General features: G+C 43.9%; 1 protein-coding gene across 1 annotated transcript in view; it reads right to left on the bottom strand.

Annotated features, from left to right (window-relative positions):
• The window catches only part of LOC124881795 (serine/threonine-protein kinase D3-like), a 43,012-nt gene extending 28,320 nt beyond the window's left edge, over positions 1-14,692 (bottom strand). The window contains exons 1-2 of the mRNA XM_047387591.1: positions 14,495-14,692; positions 7,637-8,180 (exon numbers count right to left, since the gene is read on the bottom strand). Of these exons, the coding sequence (XP_047243547.1) occupies positions 7,637-7,933 (297 nt within the window). The 5' untranslated portion in view covers positions 7,934-8,180; positions 14,495-14,692. The remainder of the gene's footprint in view (positions 1-7,636; positions 8,181-14,494) is intronic.
• Between the last annotated feature and the right edge of the window lie 4,894 nt (positions 14,693-19,586).

Here is a 19,586-nt window from a genome sequence, read left to right as displayed (position 1 = left end):
AACTTCCCACTGCTCCTGAACACATCGCGGCAGAAACATGACATAACCGAACACAAAAGGAGGAAAGAGAAAATTCCAGTCATGATGTCATTTTATGGGTCGACCTGGGAATCGTGTATTCCGGCTAACGGATTCTGCTGGGAAACAAACCAGGAGGAAGTCCAAGAACCATCAAACTTCCTGAAACTTGAATTAAAAACCCCTACTGACCCAAGTTTGGGAAGTTCGTCCTGGAATCGTTGAACAGGAATAAAAAATGTTCCTGGTGATCAGACGTAGAATCCTGCCAACCTCACCTGATATTTGTTTACGATCTAATCCTGTTTTTCCAGTTTATGACAAAGAGGAATCTGATCTTTGAAAACAAGCTGTCCCAGAACCTCGGAACGGAATCGGTTTCATCATGTTGTTACCAACAGAAACTAAAGGAGGAAAGGAAATTAAAATATCAGGATAACATTTCAGAGTCTGGATCAGCTGTTCGCACCGGAACACCTGAAATCAGATAGAAGATCCTTCTGCTTCATCAGAAACAGAAACAAACTGCATCACCTACAAACACCGGCAGGCACAGCCTGCAGCAGACTTCTGACCAATCAGCTTTGAGTTCTGACTCAATCAGATCGAATGCAGGTCGTTTCCAGACCCAGATGGAACATTTTCCCATTTTGAACATGGATATGTTGGTGTTGGTGGGAGGAGACGGATGCTGCTTCGCTTCCAGACAGAACGGATCCCAAAACTCCAATAAACCATTCATGATACTTCTACATGTCCTTCTCAAAATATTAGCATATTGTGATAAAGTTCATTATTTTCCATAATGTAATAATGAAAATTTAACATTCATATATTTTAGATTCATTGCACACTAACTGAAATATTTCAGGTCTTTTATTGTCTTAATACAGATGATTTTGGCATACAGCTCATGAAAACCCAAAATTCCTATCTCACAAAATTAGCATATTTCATCCGACCAATAAAAGAAAAGTGTTTTTAATACAAAAAACGTCAACCTTCAAATAATCATGTACAGTTATGCACTCAATACTTGGTCGGGAATCCTTTTGCAGAAATGACTGCTTCAATGCGGCGTGGCATGGAGGCAATCAGCCTGTGGCACTGCTGAGGTCTTATGGAGGCCCAGGATGCTTCGATAGCGGCCTTTAGCTCATCCAGAGTGTTGGGTCTTGAGTCTCTCAACGTTCTCTTCACAATATCCCACAGATTCTCTATGGGGTTCAGGTCAGGAGAGTTGGCAGGCCAATTGAGCACAGTGATACCATGGTCAGTAAACCATTTACCAGTGGTTTTGGCACTGTGAGCAGGTGCCAGGTCATGCTGAAAAATGAAATCTTCATCTCCATAAAGCTTTTCAGCAGATGGAAGCATGAAGTGCTCCAAAATCTCCTGATAGCTAGCTGCATTGACCCTGCCCTTGATAAAACACAGTGGACCAACACCAGCAGCTGACACGGCACCCCAGACCATCACTGACTGTGGGTACTTGACACTGGACTTCTGGCATTTTGGCATTTCCTTCTCCCCAGTCTTCCTCCAGACTCTGGCACCTTGATTTCTGAATGACATGCAGAATTTGCTTTCATCCGAAAAAAGTACTTTGGACCACTGAGCAACAGTCCAGTGCTGCTTCTCTGTAGCCCAGGTCAGGCACTTCTGCCGCTGTTTCTGGTTCAAAAGAGACTTGACCTGGGGAATGCGGCACCTGTAGCCCATTTCCTGCACACGCCTGTGCACGGTGGCTCTGGATGTTTCTACTCCAGACTCAGTCCACTGCTTCCGCAGGTCCTCCAAGGTCTGGAATCGGCCCTTCTCCACAATCTTCCTCAGGGTCCGGTCACCTCTTCTCGTTGAGCAGCGTTTTCTGCCACACTTTTTCCTTCCCACAGACTTCCCACTGAGGTGCCTTGATACAGCACTCTGGGAACAGCCTATTCGTTCAGAAATTTCTTTCTGTGTCTTATCCTCTTGCTTGAGGGTGTCAATAGTGGCCTTCTGGACAGCAGTCAGGTCGGCAGTCTTACCCATGATTGGGGTTTTGAGTGATGAACCAGGCTGGGAGTTTTAAAGGCCTCAGGAATCTTTTGCAGGTGTTTAGAGTTAACTCGTTGATTCAGATGATTAGGTTCATAGCTCGTTTAGAGACCCTTTTAATGATATGCTAATTTTGTGAGATAGGTATTTTGGGTTTTCATGAGCTGTATGCCAAAATCATCCGTATTAAGACAATAAAAGACCTGAAATATTTCAGTTAGTGTGCAATAAATCTAAAATATATGAATGTTAAATTTTCATCATGACATTATGGAAAATAATGAACTTTATCACAATATGCTAATATTTTGAGAAGGACCTGTATAATCTACTGTTAATTGATATTTAATAATAAATGATGAAAATATATTTAGAAATGTAATAATAAATACCTAATAAAAGATAACAGTCGACCATAATATTCTCTTAGAAAGGCTGGAATATGCTGTAGGGATCAGGGGAACAGCGCTAGGCTGGTTTAAATCTTATCTGTCTGACAGATTCCAGTTTGTTCATGTAAATGATAAATCATCTTTAAACTCCAGGGTTAATTGTGGAGTACCACAGGGTTCAGTACTTGGGCCAATTCTCTTTACTATATATATGCTTCCAATAGGTCAAATTATCAGGCAGCATGGGATAAATGTTCACTGTTACGCTGATGATACTCAGCTTTACTTATCCATAAATCCTGATGAACCCAACCAGTTAGATAGACTACAAGCATTTCTTGAAGACATAAAAACTTGGATGACGTTAAATGTTTTGCTTCTAAATTCAGACAAGACAGAAGTTGTCATCTTTGGACCGGAGTCTTTAAAAAAGAAACTTCTTAGTCAATCATTTAACCTGGATGGCATTAAATTGACCTCTGATAATAAAGTAAAAAACCTTGGTGTTAACTTTGACTAGGACATGTCATTTAAATCCCATATTAAACAGGTTTCTAGGATTTCCTTCTTTCATCTCCAGAACATTGCCAAAATTAGAAATATCCTGTCCAGGAGTGACGCTGAAAAACTAGTCCATGCATTTGTTACTTCAAGGCTGGACTATTGTAATTCTTTACTATCAGGATGTCCACAAAATGCAGTTAAAAGCCTTCAGCTGATTCAAAATGCTGCAGCAAGAGTTCTGATGAAAATTAAAAAGAGAGATCATATTTCTCCTATTTTAGCTTCCCTTCATTGGCTCCCTGTTAAATCCAGAATAGAATTTAAAATTCTCCTCCTCACATATAAAGCCCTTAATGATCTAGATCCATCATACATCAGAGATCTGATTGGTCCATATGTTCCTAACAGAGCACTTTGTTCTCAGACTGCAGGTTTACTGGTGGTTCCTAGAGTCTCTAGAAGTAGAATGGGAGGCAGATCTTTTAGTTATCAGGCTCCTCTCCTGTGGAACCAGCTCCCAGTTTTAGTCCGTGAGGCAGACACCCTGTCTACTTTTAAGTCTAGGTTTAAAACTTTCCTTTTTGATTAAGCTTATAGTTAGAGTGGCTTAGGTTATCATGGAGGGAGCCTTCCTTCCTCCCTGTTGGTTGGAGTAAGGGGGAGTCAGGTTTAGCCTAAACCGGCTCAGTTATGGTTGAGGTGCAAACAAACCCTCCATTTCTGCTACCTGTATGACCCCTTCTCTTTTCCAATGGTTATAATCAGTCTGACAGAGGGAGGTATCCCAATCCTTGTGGTTTTTAGTATAACAATGACCATCAGTGGGACCCTTTGTGAGGTTCCTTGAGACGACATTGTTGTAAATAAGCGCCGTTTAACTAAATAATCTGAACTGAAACTATCTGTGTAGTTATGCTGCTATAGGCTTAGGCTGCTGGAGGACATAATGACCACTTTCACCCTCTTCACTACATTCTCACACTACTCTCCAATTTAGCATTATTTGCTGTTATTTCAGCTTTTAACTTTATTCTCTCTTTTCTCTTCCTAGAAGCTACACCTGGCCTGACTCTGTGTCTACCTGTGACACCTTTCTGGAGAGGGGAATCGTCCGAGCTTCTGCTGGCAACAACTTAATGCTCACCTTCTACTGATGATCCACATAGCCCTGTCTTTCAGTGTTTAACCCTTTCTCTCTCCTAGACATGGCTACTGACTGAGCTTCTACTGTAACTAACTCTATGTTCTCTCTTTCAGACTCTAACCTTGAAAACTGGCTCAGAGTTTATCTGTTCTTTCTTTCTAGATGAAACGACTAAAGGAGCTACATCCATTAACATTTACTTTTCCTTCCCATAGAAAGTACTCCTGGATCAGTACTTCTTTGTTTTCTTTGTGTCTCTGCTCTGTTCTCTCTAACCTCCAGTCGGTCGTGGCAGATGGCCACTCACACTGAGCCTGGTTCTGGTTCTGCTGGAGGTTTCTTCCTGTTAAAAGGGAGTTTTTCCTCTCCACTGTCGCTACATGCATGCTCAGTATGAGGGATTGCTGCAAAGTCAACACCAGTGACTCTCCACTGTCTCTACATGCTCATCCAGGAGGAGTGAATGCTGCAAGTCACTGACTGGATGCAATCTGCTGGGTTTCCTTAGATAGAAAAACTTTTTATCCAATTTGAATAAATAACTGAATCTGACTGAACTGTTCAATGGTTACGATTAATAGGAATGTATGAACCTGACTGTTGTGAAGAACCTTGAGACGACATGTGTTGTGAATTGGCGCCATATAAATAAAACTGAATTGAATATATATATATATATATATGTATATATATATAACTGCTTTAATCCTTGGTGGCATAGATTCAACAAGGTACTGGAAACATTCCTCAGAGAGTTTGGTCCATATTGACATGATAGCATCACACAGATGCTGCAGATTTGTCGGCTGCATCCATGATGTGAATCTCCCGTTCCACCACATCCCAAAGGTGATCTATTGGACTGAGATCTGGTGACTGGAGACCATTTGAGTCCAGTGAACTCATTGTCATGTTCAAGAAACCAGTCTGAGATGATTCGTTCTTTATGACATGACGCGTTATCCTGCTGGAAGTAACCATCAGAAGATGGGTCCACTGTGGTCATAAAGGGATGGACATGGTCAGCAACAATACTCAGGTAGGCTGTGGCGTTGACACGATGCTCAATTGGTACCAAGGGGCCCAAAGTGGGCCAAGAAAATATCCCCCACACCATTACACCACCACCACCAGCCTGAACCATTGATACAAGACAGGATGGATCCATGCTTTCATGATGTTGATGCCAAATTCTGACCCGACCATCCGAATGTTGCAGCAGAAATCGAGACTCATCAGACCAGGCAACGTTTTTCCAATCTTCTATTGTCCAATTTTGGTGAGTCTGTGTGAATTGTAGCCTCAGTTTCCTGTTCTTAGCTGACAGGAGTGGCACCTGGTGTGGTCTTCTGCTGCTGTAGTCCATCCACCTAAAGGTTCAACATGTTGTGTGTTCAGAGATGCTCTTCTGCATGCCTTGGTTGTAACGAGTGGTTATTTGAGTTACTGTTGCCTTTCTATTAGCTCCAACCAGTCTGGCCATTCTCCTCTGACCTCTGGCATCAACAAGACATTTTCACCCACAGAACCGCTGCTCACTGGATATTTTCTATTTTTCAGACCATTCTCTGTAAACCCTAGAGATGGTAGAGCGTTAAAATCCCAGTAGATCATCAGTTTCTGAAATACTCAGACCAGCCTGTCTGGCACCAACAACCATGCTACGTTCAAAGTCACTTAAATCACCTTTCTTCTCTATTCTGATGCTCGGTTTGAACTGCAGCAGATCATCTTGACCTTGTCTACAGGCCTAAATGTATTGAGTTGCTGCCATGTGAGCTGCTATTGTGATTTGAAATTTGCGTTAATGAGCAGTTGGACAGGTGTAAAGTGGCTGATGAGTGTAAATTAAGCAGAAAATAGAAGAAATTTCCAATAAATAATTAACACCTAATAAAAATAAAAATAAACTGTATTGTAATGAAAAATAAAATTCAAAATACATTGAATCAGTTCTTCCTGCTTAGGTGATCCAGTATTCAGATACATAGGTTTTTGTTTATTTTGTATTATTCTTTAAAATTATTTTAAAAACTTTTTATAAATAAAGAAGAAAATAATTTTCTTGTTTTTAGTTTTGTATAAAAATTAACAAGACAACAATAAGGACAAAATAAAATTATTTTATAATAATTATTAGGAATACTTGCAAGAAAAAAACAAAAAACAAATAATAATAATTATGATAAAAAAATTATTTGTTATCTAACACAAATTTTTCTGGTAGAAAAAAACAATTTTTTCAAGCCTCTCCGTGAGCAGGTGCAGCAGCGCTGATCGACCGTCAACTTGTTGAAAACAACAAGCAGCTGTGAAACAGGAAGTGGAGAGCGCTTACGCTGCAGCAAGCAGGAAGTGACATTCCCTGAGAAAAGACTGCACTTCCCTTGTTGAGACTGTAAAAACAGTAACAGCAGAGAAACTGGAACAAACTCTGACACACAGAGAACCCACCAGTTCATAGATCTGATGATCAATACATCTGTGCAAAGGTTCAACATTAAGCAGGAGAAGAACTGAGAGAAGGTTCAAATACAGAGATGAACTCCTGCTCTGACCAGGAGGCTGCTCCTGCTGAGTGTGTGTGTGTTTGTGTTTGTGTGTGTGTGTGTGTGTGTGTGTGTTTGTGTGTGTGTGTGTGTGTGTGTGTGAGATTGAGCCTGTAAACAGGTGGTGTGTTCAGTGCGAGCTGTAAAACCAGAAGATGCTGAGAGATAAGGCTTGGCTCGGCGCAGACGTCTGTAGACTGAACTGTAGAAACACCTGATCCTGGTCTCAGTTCTTCAGCCTCATCTACACCAGCCTGCCTGAGCACAGCTCTACTTGCTCTTGTACTCTTCGGTTTGATACCGCTCCATGGTGTTCCTCTGTCTCCTGTACTGATCCAGGGTGCTTCATCTCGCTGCCCCCAGCCTGAGGCTCTGGCTCTGAGCCATAGACTGAGCAGCAGGTCCTCCATTCTTGTTGTGATTGTGCCACAACAAAAATCACGTCACATTATTTTTTCAGACTGTGGTGCTGCTCTTGACGATCCCGCCCATATTGAGATGGTACTCAACGAAAAACGAACCAAAGCGTCTAGAGCCGAACCGACATGACTCGACTGGAGTTGAGTAGATTAGAAACTAATGGAAAAGAGACAGTTGTCTCTGCTGCTGCCTCCAGACGAACCTTTGGGTCTGCACTAGCTGTTTAAACAGTCCCACAGGCTGATGCGTCTCCTGAAATGTTGACTTCCTCTGAGGAACATGGTTCTGCCATACCTACCAGGAAATTGAAGTGCAGATTGTTCTCTCTGGTTCTTCCACCTTGATGGAATGATCAGCTACCATCAGAGCAGGGGTATACCTTCTCTCCTAACACCACTAACCAACACTGACAGTACTGGGACTTTAAACTGGTTCGCAGCTGCGTTTCTGGCTGGAACTTCCTGACCTGAGCAGGAGGTCCCTGCAGGGCACAGTGTTTTTGAAGTTCCACTGATAACCTGCTTTTTTTTTGCTGAAAATTTGAAGGGTCTCACAAAACCGTACCGTACCTTCTGATCCACGATGGAGCAGACAAGCTCTCGAACTGCCAACAGCGACATGTCTCCAGGATCCAGTGTCACCGTCTCTCTGGTGAGTCCGATCTGCAACAGGAAGGAGATGCCCTGCAGAGACCCCCTGGAGTTGGTGGGACTGGGGCCCGTTTGGCTGCCGTTGGACAGCCGGCCGCAGATGGTGGTGGGCGGACTGGGTGACGGCGAAGGGGTGGGCGGAGCCTGGTGCTGGGGGAGGGCAGGGAACGACCTCATTGAGGGCAGAGATGGCGGTGAGCTGTTATCAGCTGACATCTTCTGCTATCAGAGAGAAAGATCTCGAAGGTGGCTAAGATCTAATGGAAAGAAGCCCGTCAGCCGATCGTCGTCTGTCTTGACCACTGTTCCCCTTCCTGCGTGCTGGAATCCTGCTTCCTGTCACTACGGAGCATCTCGGTGCTGATCCCAGGTAAAGGAACGGTCAGGAAGGCAGGACGCTCAGCTTTGATTCAGGGAGGTCTGTAGTTTTGGTCGGAACTAGAATGGTCTGCACTCAGAAAACCTGTAGGTAGACCAAGAAAAACAGAGAGACAGATCATCAGAGACATCATCAGGGACAGACAGATTGGCAGAGAGATAGATCATTACATCTTTGCAGAGCTCATTCAAGCATCTGCTGATAAATCCAAAGAGTTCTAAATAATAAAGACACTGAACAGATTTATGGAACAGATTGTTCTGAGATTCAACTGTCTGACATCACATAGATTAGAGAATAGTTGGTCCGAAAACCAAACTAAACAGAAACCTCAATGATTACAGGTAGTACAGATTCTAGTAAATACATGTAACTGTCGGAGAACTGTGGTAGGCAGCAGCTGGTGATCTGCCAGGTCCACCAGAGCTGCAGTTACAGAACGTTATTCCTGATGGGGAACACTGAGCTGCAGTCACAGAATGTTCTTCCTGACGAGGAACGCAGGGCTGCAGTTACAGAACGTTCTTCCTGACAGGATTGCTGAGCTGCAGTTACAGAACGTTCTTCCTGACGGGGAATGCTAAGCTGCAGTTAAAGAATGTTCTTCCTGACGGGGAACGCTGAGCTGCAGTTACAGAGCGTTATTCCTGACGGGGAACGCAGAGCTGCGGTCACAGAACATTCTTCCTGACGGGGAACGTTGAGCTGCAGTTACAGAACGTTCTTCCTGATGGGGAACACAGAAGTGCAGGTACAGAACGTTCTTCCTGATGGGGAACACAGAGCTGCAGTTACAGAACGTTATTCCTGATGGGGAACACAGAAGTGCAGTTACAGAACGTTCTTCCTGAAGGGAACGCTAAGCTGCAGTTAAAGAATGTTCTTCCTGACAGGGAACGCTGAGCTGCAGTTACAGAGCGTTATTCCTGACGGGGAACGCAGAGCTGCAGTCACAGAACATTCTTCCTGACGGGGAACGTTGAGCTGCAGTTACAGAACGTTCTTCCTGATGGGGAACACAGAAGTGCAGGTACAGAACGTTCTTCCTGATGGGGAACACAGAGCTGCAGTTACAGAACGTTATTCCTGACGGGGAACACTGAGCTGCAGTTACAGAACGTTCTTCCTGACGTGGAACGCAGAGCTGCAGTTACAGAACGTTCTTCCTGATGAGGAACGCTTAGCTGCAGTTACAGAGCGTTCTTCCTGACGGAGAACGCAGATCTGCAATTACAGAACATTCTTCCTGATGAGGAACGCTGAGCTGCAGTTACAGAGCGTTATTCCTGACGGGGAACACAGAAGTGCAGTTACAGAACGTTCTTCCTGAAGGGAACGCAGAGCTGCAGTTACAGAACGTTCTTCCTGACGGGGAACGCAGAGCTGCAGTTACAGAACGTTCTTCCTGATGGGGAACACAGAGCTGCTGTTACAGAACGTTATTCCTGACGGGGAACGCAGAGCTGCAGTTACAGAACGTTCTTCCTGATGAGGAACGCTTAGCTGCAGTTACAGAACGTTCTTCCTGACAGGGAACGCTAAGCTGCACTTAAAGAATGTTCTTCCTGATGGGGAACGCTGAGCTGCAGTTACAGAACATTCGTCCTGATGAGGAACGCAGGGCTGCAGTTACAGAACGTTCTTCCTGACGGGGAACGCTAAGCTGCAATTAAAGAATGTTCTTCCTGACGGGGAACGCTGAGCTGCAGTTACAGAGCGTTATTCCTGACGGGGAACACAGAGCTGCGGTCACAGAACATTCTTCCTGACGGGGAACGCTGAGCTGCAGTTACAGAACGTTCTTCCCGATGGGGAACACAGAAGTGCAGTTACAGAACGTTCTTCCTGACGGGGAATGCTAAGCTGCAGTTAAAGAATGTTCTTCCTGACGGGGAACGCTGAGCTGCAGTTACAGAGCGTTATTCCTGATGGGGAACACAGAGCTGCGGTCACAGAACATTCTTCCTGACGGGGAACGCTGAGCTGCAGTTACAGAACGTTCTTCCTGATGGGGAACACAGAGGTGCAGTTACAGAACGTTCTTCCTGAAGGGAACGCAGAGCTGCAGTTACAGAACGTTCTTCCTGACAGGGAACGCTGAGCTGCAGGTACAGAACGTTCTTCCTGACGTGGAACGCTGAGCTGCAGTCACAGAATGTTATTCCTGACGGGGAACGCAGAGCTGCAGTTACAGAACATTACTCCCGACGGGGAACGCTGAGCTGCAGTTACAGAGCGTTCTTCCTGACGGAGAACGCAGAGCTGCAGTTACAGAACGTTCTTCCTGAAGGGAACGCAGAGCAGCAGTTACAGAACGTTCTTCCTGACGTGGAACGCTGAGCTGCAGGTACAGAACGTTCTTCCTGACGTGGAACGCTGAGCTGCAGTCACAGAATGTTATTCCTGACGGGGAACGCTGAGCTGCAGATACAGAACATTACTCCTGACGGGGAACGCTGAGCTGCAGTTACAGAGCGTTCTTCCTGACGGAGAACGCAGAGCTGCAGTTACAGAACGTTCTTCCTGACGGGGAACGCTGAGCTGCAGTTACAGAACGTACTTCCCGACGGGGAAACATGAGCCGCAGTTACAGAGCGTTCTTCCTGACAGGATTGCTGAGCTGCAGTTACAGAACGTTCTTCCTGACGGGGAACGCTGAGCTGCAGTTACAGAACGTTCTTCCTGATGGGGAATGCAGAGCTGCAGTTACAGAATGTTCTTCCTGATGAGGAACGCTTAGCTGCAGTTACAGAGCGTTCTTCCTGACAGAGAACGCAGATCTGCAATTACAGAACATTCTTCCTGACGAGGAAGGCAGGGCTGCAGTTACAGAACGTTCTTCCTGACAGGATTGCTGAGCTGCAGTTACAGAACGTTCTTCCTGACGGGGAACGCTAAGCTGCAGTTAAAGAATGTTCTTCCTGACGGGGAACGCAGAGCTGCGGTCACAGAACATTCTTCCTGACGGGGAACGCTGAGCTGCAGTTACAGAACGTTCTTCCTGATGGGGAACACAGAAGTGCAGTTACAGAACGTTCTTCCTGAAGGGAACGCTAAGCTGCAGTTAAAGAATGTTCTTCCTGATGGGGAACGCTGAGCTGCAGTTACAGAGCGTTATTCCTGACGGGGAACGCAGAGCTGCGGTCACAGAACATTCTTCCTGACGGGGAACGCTGAGCTGCAGTTACAGAACGTTCTTCCTGATGGGGAACACAGAAGTGCAGGTACAAAACGTTCTTCCTGATGGGGAACACAGAGCTGCAGTTACAGAACGTTATTCCTGACGGGGAACATTGAGCTGCAGTTACAGAACGTTCTTCCTGACGTGGAACGCAGAGCTGCAGTTACAGAACGTTCTTCCTGATGAGGAACGCTTAGCTGCAGTTACAGAGCGTTCTTCCTGACAGAGAACGCAGATCTGCAATTACAGAACATTCTTCCTGACGAGGAACGCAGGGCTGCAGTTACAGAACGTTCTTCCTGACAGGATTGCTGAGCTGCAGTTACAGAACGTTCTTCCTGACGGGGAACGCTAAGCTGCAGTTAAAGAATGTTCTTCCTGACGGGGAACGCTGAGCTGCAGTTACAGAGCGTTATTCCTGACGGGGAACACAGAGCTGCGGTCACAGAACATTCTTCCTGACGGGGAACGCTGAGCTGCAGTTACAGAACGTTCTTCCTGATGGGGAACACAGAAGTGCAGTTACAGAACGTTCTTCCTGAAGGGAACGCAGAGCTGCAGTTACAGAACGTTCTTCCTGACAGGGAACGCTGAGCTGCAGGTACAGAACGTTCTTCCTGACGTGGAACGCTGAGCTGCAGTCACAGAATGTTATTCCTGACGGGGAACGCAGAGCTGCAGTTACAGAACATTACTCCCGACGGGGAACGCTGAGCTGCAGTTACAGAACGTTCTTCCTGATGGGGAATGCAGAGCTGCAGTTACAGAATGTTCTTCCTGACGGGGAACGCTGAGCTGCAGTTACAGAGTGTTCTTCCTGACGTGGAACGCTGAGCTGCAGTTACAGAGCGTTCTTCCTGACGGAGAACGCAGAGCTGCAGTTACAGAACGTTCTTCCTGACGGGGAACGCTGAGCTGCAGTTACAGAACGTTCTTCCTGACGGGGAACGCTGAGCTGCAGTTACAGAACATTATTCCTGACAGGGAAGGCTAAGCTGCAGTTACAGAATGTTATTCCTGACGGGGAACGCTAAGCTGCAGTTACAGAACGTTCTTCCTGATGGGGAACACAGAGCTGCAGTTACAGAACCTACTTCCCGACGCGGAAACATGAGCTGCAGTTACAGAGCGTTCTTCCTGACAGGATTGCTGAGCTGCAGTTACAGAACGTTCTTCCTGACGGGGAACGCTGAGCTGCAGTTACAGAACGTTATTTCTGACGGGGAACGCAGAGCTGCAGTCACAGAACGTTCTTCCTGATGAGGAACGCTTAGCTGCAGTTACAGAGCGCTCTTCCTGATGGAGAACGCAGAGCTGCAGTTACAGAACGTTCTTCCCGACGGGGAACGCTGAGCTGCAGTTACAAAATGTTCTTCCTGAGAGAAAACACAAAGATGCAGTTACAGAGCGCTCTTCCTGATGGAGAACGCCGAGCTGCAGGTACAGAACGTTCTTCCTGATGGGGAACGCAGAGCTGCAGTTACAGAACGTTCTTCCTGACGGGGAACGCAGAGCTGCAGTTACAGAACGTTCTTCCTGATGGGGAACGCAGAGCTGCAGTTACAGAACGTTCTTTGTGATGGGGAACTCAGAGCTGCAGTTACAGAACGTTCTTCCTGATGGGGAACACAGAGCTGCAGTTACAGAACGTTCTTCCTGACGGGGAACGCAGAGCTGCAGTTACAGAACGTTCTTCGTGATGGGGAACACAGAGCTGCAGTTACAGAACGTTCTTCCTGAAGGGGAACACAGAGGTGCAGTTACAGAACGTTCTTCCTGAAGGGGAACACAGAGCTGCAGTTACAGAACGTTCTTTCCGATGGGGAACACAGAGGTGCAGTTACAGAACGTTCTTCCTGATGGGGAACACAGAGCTGCAGTTACAGAACGTTCTTTCTGATGGGGAACACAGAGCTGCAGTTACAGAACGTTCTTCCTGATGGGGAACACAGAGCTGCAGTTACAGAACGTTCTTTCTGATGGGGAACACAGAGCTGCAGTTACAGAATGTTCTTCCTGATGGGGAACGCAGAGCTGCAGTTTCAGAACGTTCTTTCTGATGGGGAACACAGAGCTGCAGTTACAGAATGTTCTTCGTGACAGGAACTTAACTACTGCCTTAACTATTCTTTCTGATTGAAATTGGTCTTTTCGGAGTTATGAATGTCGGAATGATTAATCTATAAAAACTGGATCTGAGCTGTTAAACATATAATGGGATCTCTGTCTCATTAGAACTCACGGAAATTTCATGTTTCTTATCTTTCTACTCAAACACTGATAAAAGTGAACAAATATAATGAAATAATCTGTGGCAGGATTTGGGTTTGTGAATATCAGTGAAGGAGGGAGGACTGTCCATAGGAATTAAAAAGCTCTGTGGGATCTGGAAGGAACTTTAGCTGCCTGACTTTTCACATCTCCAGTGGTTAACATAAAATGGGAGCTTAGAGGCTTTTTAGTAGTTTCTTTTAAAGGTTTGACAGAAAAAGGGAAAAATATTGAAGATAAGTTTGCAGATGTATGAAAATCCTGTCAGTATTTCAGTTCATTTACAAAGTGCCGATTCACAATAATATCATCGGCATAGAGACATACTTTATTGTAGAACCTTAATTATCTTGTTTTACTATTCTGTCATCTTCCTGCTGCCAGACAGTCATGAAGGGAGTGGAAATCCTGCCTGGTTAGGTGGGAAACCTGGGAACTGGACCGTACTGTGGGTCTAGTTTAAGCTGTACAGTGTTCCCTCATCCAGGATGAGGGATGTGGGAGAAACTGGTTCTTAGAGTGTTTCAGGATGTTTCACAGATTTCTATCACATAGACGGACCCAGGTGGACCCTGACTGTAGATCGGTTTTGTAAGGTTCTCTATGAGGATGACTTGGACTTCCATCTGCAGCCTAAAGTTTCTCCATAAGTTTGTGTTCAGATGAACGGTTGCTATTTTAGAGATTCATTTTAGTGTATTTACCCTTGAAACATTTTGAGACATGATCCATGTGAGGCAGATTACAGATTGTAAATATTAAAATGTTTCCACCGAGCCAGCAGAACTGAAAACATTTGCAAACATCTGGACTAGACCGGATCTGAATTAAACAGGCCTAATAAATTAATTATTAGAGGAAGACCTCAACTGTAACACATCTGAGAGCAGTTCAATCATTTGAAGCTGATTTTAAAGTTTTAAACAAGAACAAGTTAAAAAACTACCTCTGATTTCACAGCTTCTATCCAGAACCGAGCCCAATTATGGACTTTTTCTCAGGTCAGCTGGATCCTGCAGCAGCACCAGGTAAGTCCAACGCTCTCGGTTTTCCGGGCTGGACCACACAGCTGGGGTCCGAGGATGGAGAGGTTTTCTTCACCAAACTCCGGCAACCCGTCCAAACAGTGACGGCTCGGAGCGGATCTGAGAGAGTACACGATCTGCTCCTACTACAGAGCGGGGAGGGCTCACTCTGAGCAAATAACTGAGGACCAGACACAACGAGGAGGGCTCACTCTGAGCACATAACTGAGAACCAATCACAATGAGGAGGGCTCACTCTGAGCACATAACTGAGAACCAATCACAATGAGGAGGGCTCACTCTGAGCACATAACTGAGGACCAGACACAATGAGGAGGGCTCACTCTGAGCTAATAACTGAGAACCAATCACAATGAGGAGGGCTCACTCTGAGCAAATAACTGAGGACCAGACACAACGAGGAGGGCTCACTCTGAGCACATAACTGAGAACCAATCACAATGAGGAGGGCTCACTCTGAGCACATAACTGAGAACCAATCACAATGAGGAGGGCTCACTCTGAGCACATAACTGAGAACCAATCACAATGAGGAGGGCTCACTCTGAGCACATAACTGAGGACCAGACACAATGAGGAGGGCTCACTCTGAGCTAATAACTGAGGACCAGACACAACGAGGAGGGCTCACTCTGAGCACATAACTGAGAACCAATCACAATGAGGAGGGCTCACTCTGAGCACATAACTGAGAACCAATCACAATGAGGAGGGCTCACTCTGAGCACATAACTGAGAACCAATCACAATGAGGAGGGCTCACTCTGAGCTACATAACTGAGAACCAGATCACAATGAGGAGGGCTCACTCTGAGCAAATAACTGAGAACCAATCACAATGAGGAGGGCTCACTCTGAGCAAATAACTGAGAACCAATCACAATGAGGAGGGCTCACTCTGAGCAAATAACTGAGAACCAATCACAATGAGGAGGGCTCACTCTGAGCACATAACTGAGAACCAATCACAATGACGAGGGCTCACTCTGAGCACATAACTGAGAACCAATCACAATGAGGAGGGCTCACTCTGAGCACATAACTGAGAACCAATCACAATGAGGAGGGCTCACTCTGAGCAAATAACTGAGAACCAATCACAATGAGGAGGGCTCACTCTGAGCACATAACTGAGAACCAATCACAATGAGGAGGGCTCACTCTGAGCACATAACTGAGGACCAGACACAATGAGGAGGGCTCACTCTGAGCTAATAACTGAAGACCAGACACAATGAGGAGGGCTCACTCTGAGCAAATAACTGAGAACCAATCACAATGAGGAGGGCTCACTCTGAGCAAATAACTGAGAACCAATCACAATGAGGAGGGCTCACTCTGAGCACATAACTGAGAACCAATCACAATGAGGAGGGCTCACTCTGAGCACATAACTGAGAACCAATCACAATGAGGAGGGCTCACTCTGAGCAAATAACTGAGAACCAATCACAATGAGGAGGGCTCACTCTGAGCAAATAACTGAGAACCAATCACAATGAGGAGGGCTCACTCGGAGCAAATAACTGAAGACCAGACACAATGAGGAGGACTCACTCTGAGCACATAACTGAGGACCAGACACAATGAGGAGGGATCAGTGTGAGGTGATGGAAACTATTAAGTTAGGATTGCTCACATTCATCATTCCTTATTTTTAAAATAAATATTTTTGTTATTTGTATTTTGCTATTTTTACATTTTATCAACATTAATTTTACTATAGATTAATTTTTATAAATTTTCTTACCTTTTGGCATAGTTAAAACATTTCTTGGATTTTATTTATTTTTATTTTTTTTTACTGCTGCACTAACATTTAGAGTTCTGCTTTATGTCGCCATCTTTTGGTAAAAGTACGGCATTACAGGTATGAGTTTTTATGTATTTGAGTTTAATACCAAAACTCTGAACATTTGTAAACTACGAATAAAACTGTCGAACATAAAAAGTTACTTTTAATCATTTATAAATGTTTAATGGGACAAAATGGTTTCAAAATGTTTTCATTTTTTCAGTGGTTTCCTGCTACATCACATAAACCAGTCTGGTCCCAGCAGTGCAGCAGTGAATTCAGGCTACATACCGAATCTGAAGAAAACAATCCAAACCTGCATGAACAGCTGAGAAATTAGCTTCTGGTTGAGATGAAAACATATTCAGTCTGAAGCAAGCTGCAGAATGACACCTAGTCGGATAGAAAACCTGATCTGCAATAAAAACTCAATACGTCTGTCTGTTGACCTGTAGGTGTTGTTTCTGCCAGTAGAGGGCAGTGTTTCTGTTCAAATCTGCTCCAGTTTGTTCATCTGAAATGGAAACAGGAGTTTTATGGAGGTAAATTTGTCTCAATATTATTCAATCAAACAAAAAACTAATCTCAATAAAAAAAAAAAAATTGTGGTCAAAACTTTTGGAATATTCAATCAAAAAAAAAAACTAATCTCAATCAAAAAATATTAAGTTGTGATCAAAACTTTCAGAGTTGTAGCGATTATTTTTTTTATAAATGGAATATTTTATTTTGGGGAGAAAAAAAAATAGTTTGATAAAACTTTTTTTTGATTAAAATGACAAATTTTTTCTCACGAAGAGAAAAAAGTTATTTGCAAAACATAAACTTTTATTTGCGCATGTCAAAAATCTTTGGTTACGACTCTCTTGGTTTTGACGATCTCTGTTTTTGGTTGAACTCAACGAATTTTGAGTTCTGGGAACATGAACATCCTGGGCGGGGCCTAAAGTCGAACGCTGTAAGACGTTTCCCTATTGGTTAGCGCTGACTAAAGCCGCAGACTCTGATCCCTCCACCTCTGAACTTCTGCTCCAACTGCAGGGTTTGCAGCGTCGCTTCAGTGAGGAGACATCAACTGTACAGAAGAAAACTGAGCCGACAGTCAGAAATACGTGGTGACGTCAGCCGACACCAGCTCTCTCTTAAAGATTAGCGTCGCGCATAGAAGGTGCTTTAATGGAGCAGAAAGGACCCGATCCTGGCAACGGTTGAGAAAATAAGAGGAAAACAGAAAAGTAACCTACAGAACATTTATATTAATTACATTTTTACAACTTTCACATTCATGTTTTATGTAAAAGAATAAATATTTAATATTTTACTGTACAGTTTTGGAGAAATATCTTGTCAAAATACCTCAAAATGCTCAACCATTATATGCATTGGTCCCACTTTCAGGAATTTATTTCTCCAAAACCATGAGAGGTGACAACACAATCTCTTCAGATTATATTAGAGGGTCATCTATATTATAACCAGAATTAGTATTTCATAATTTCACTGTAGGTTTCTGGAGAAATACACAACTACCCCAACAAAGTACCACAAACGCTTCTTTTTGGTGAGGTCAATGAGTTCCTGGGAAGTGGTCTGGACAGGTTAAAGTTCAAGAGCATCCAGATCTCCTCTGACCTCTCCTGGACTGGAAACGCCCCTCGCCTGTTGAAGAAGGTACAACAACAGCTCTTCTTCATCTCCTCAGCTGCTTACAGATATCTACAGGGCCACGGTGGAAAGCACTCTGTGTCTCAGCATGACAGTGTGGTGAGGGAACTGCACAGGACAGGAAGATTCACGGGTTGTGAGGACAACACACAGGATTATGGGATGCCATCTGCCTGACATGGACTCTGTTTTATACTACACTTGGGGTAGTTGTGTATTTCTCCAAACCTTTACAGTAAAATTATGAAATACTAATTCTGGTTATAATATAGATGACCCTCTAATATAATCTGAAGAGATTGTGTTGTCACCTCTCTTGGTTTTGGAGAAATAAATTCCTGAAAGTGGGACCAATGCATATAATGGTTGAGCATTTTGAGGTATTTTGACAAGATATTTCTCCAAAACTGTACAGTAAAATATTAAATATTTATTCTTTTACATAAAACATGAATATGAAAGTTGTAAAAATGTAATTAATATAAATGTTCTGAAGGTTACTTTTCTGTTTTCCTCTTATTTTCTCAACCGTTGCCAGGATCAGCGTCCTTTCTGCTCCATTACCGTAATGCACCTTGTATGGGCGGAGCTAATCTTTAAGAGAGAGCTGGTGTCGGCTGACGTCACCACGTATTTCTGACTGTCGGCTCAGTTTTCTTCTGTAGAGTTGATGTCTCCTCACTGAAGCGACGCTGCAAACCCTGCAGTTGGACCAGAAGTTCAGAGGTGGAGGGATCAGAGTCTGCTGCTTTAGTCAGCGCTAACCAATAGGGAAACGTCTTACAGCGTTCGTCTTTAGGCCCCGCCCAGGATGTTCATGTTCCCAGAACTCAAAATTCGTTGAGTTCAACCAAAAACAGAGATCGTCAAAACCAAGAGAGTCGTAACCAAATATTTTTGACATGCATAAATAAAAGTTTATGTTTTGCAAATAACTTTTTTCTCTTTGTGAGAAAAAATTTGTCATTTTAATCAAAAAAAAGTTTTTTCAAACAATTTTTTTTTCTCCCCAAAATAAAATATTCCATTTATAAAAAAAATAATCGCTACAACTCTGAAAGTTTTGATCACAACTTAATATTTTTTGATTGAGATTAGTTTTTTTTTGATTGAATAATATTGAGACAAATTAACCTCCATAGAGTTTGTGAGTTTGATCAAGATGACCTTGATCAGGCTGGATATACTGTCATTCAGAGCTGGAACCGGGATTGGACTGGGAAGATTGGAGAACAGGAAATTAAACAGTTTGAACCCTAACTGACTGTATCAGGAAGTTTAGGAGAAGGTGTGTGAACAAAGGAAAACAAATGTTCTTTCAGAACCAAAATCAATGGAAATAAAAAAATGAACACAATCTTTTTCAGATAAGACACTATAGAATTACAGAATTTAGAATATTAATGTACATAATGCATAAAAGTAGTATAGAACAACAAAACCTAAGCTGCTACAAGAAATCTGGAATAAAATGGTTTGTTTGCAGCCTCCACCAATAGAGGGGCGAATTGATTCATCTCCACTGATTGGAG

The sequence above is a fragment of the Girardinichthys multiradiatus genome, chromosome 15, assembly GCF_021462225.1.
Source record: "Girardinichthys multiradiatus isolate DD_20200921_A chromosome 15, DD_fGirMul_XY1, whole genome shotgun sequence".
Lineage (NCBI taxonomy): Eukaryota > Metazoa > Chordata > Actinopteri > Cyprinodontiformes > Goodeidae > Girardinichthys > Girardinichthys multiradiatus.
Note: the sequence above shows the minus strand (reverse complement) of the source record. Positions and strands in the feature narration are given on the sequence as shown.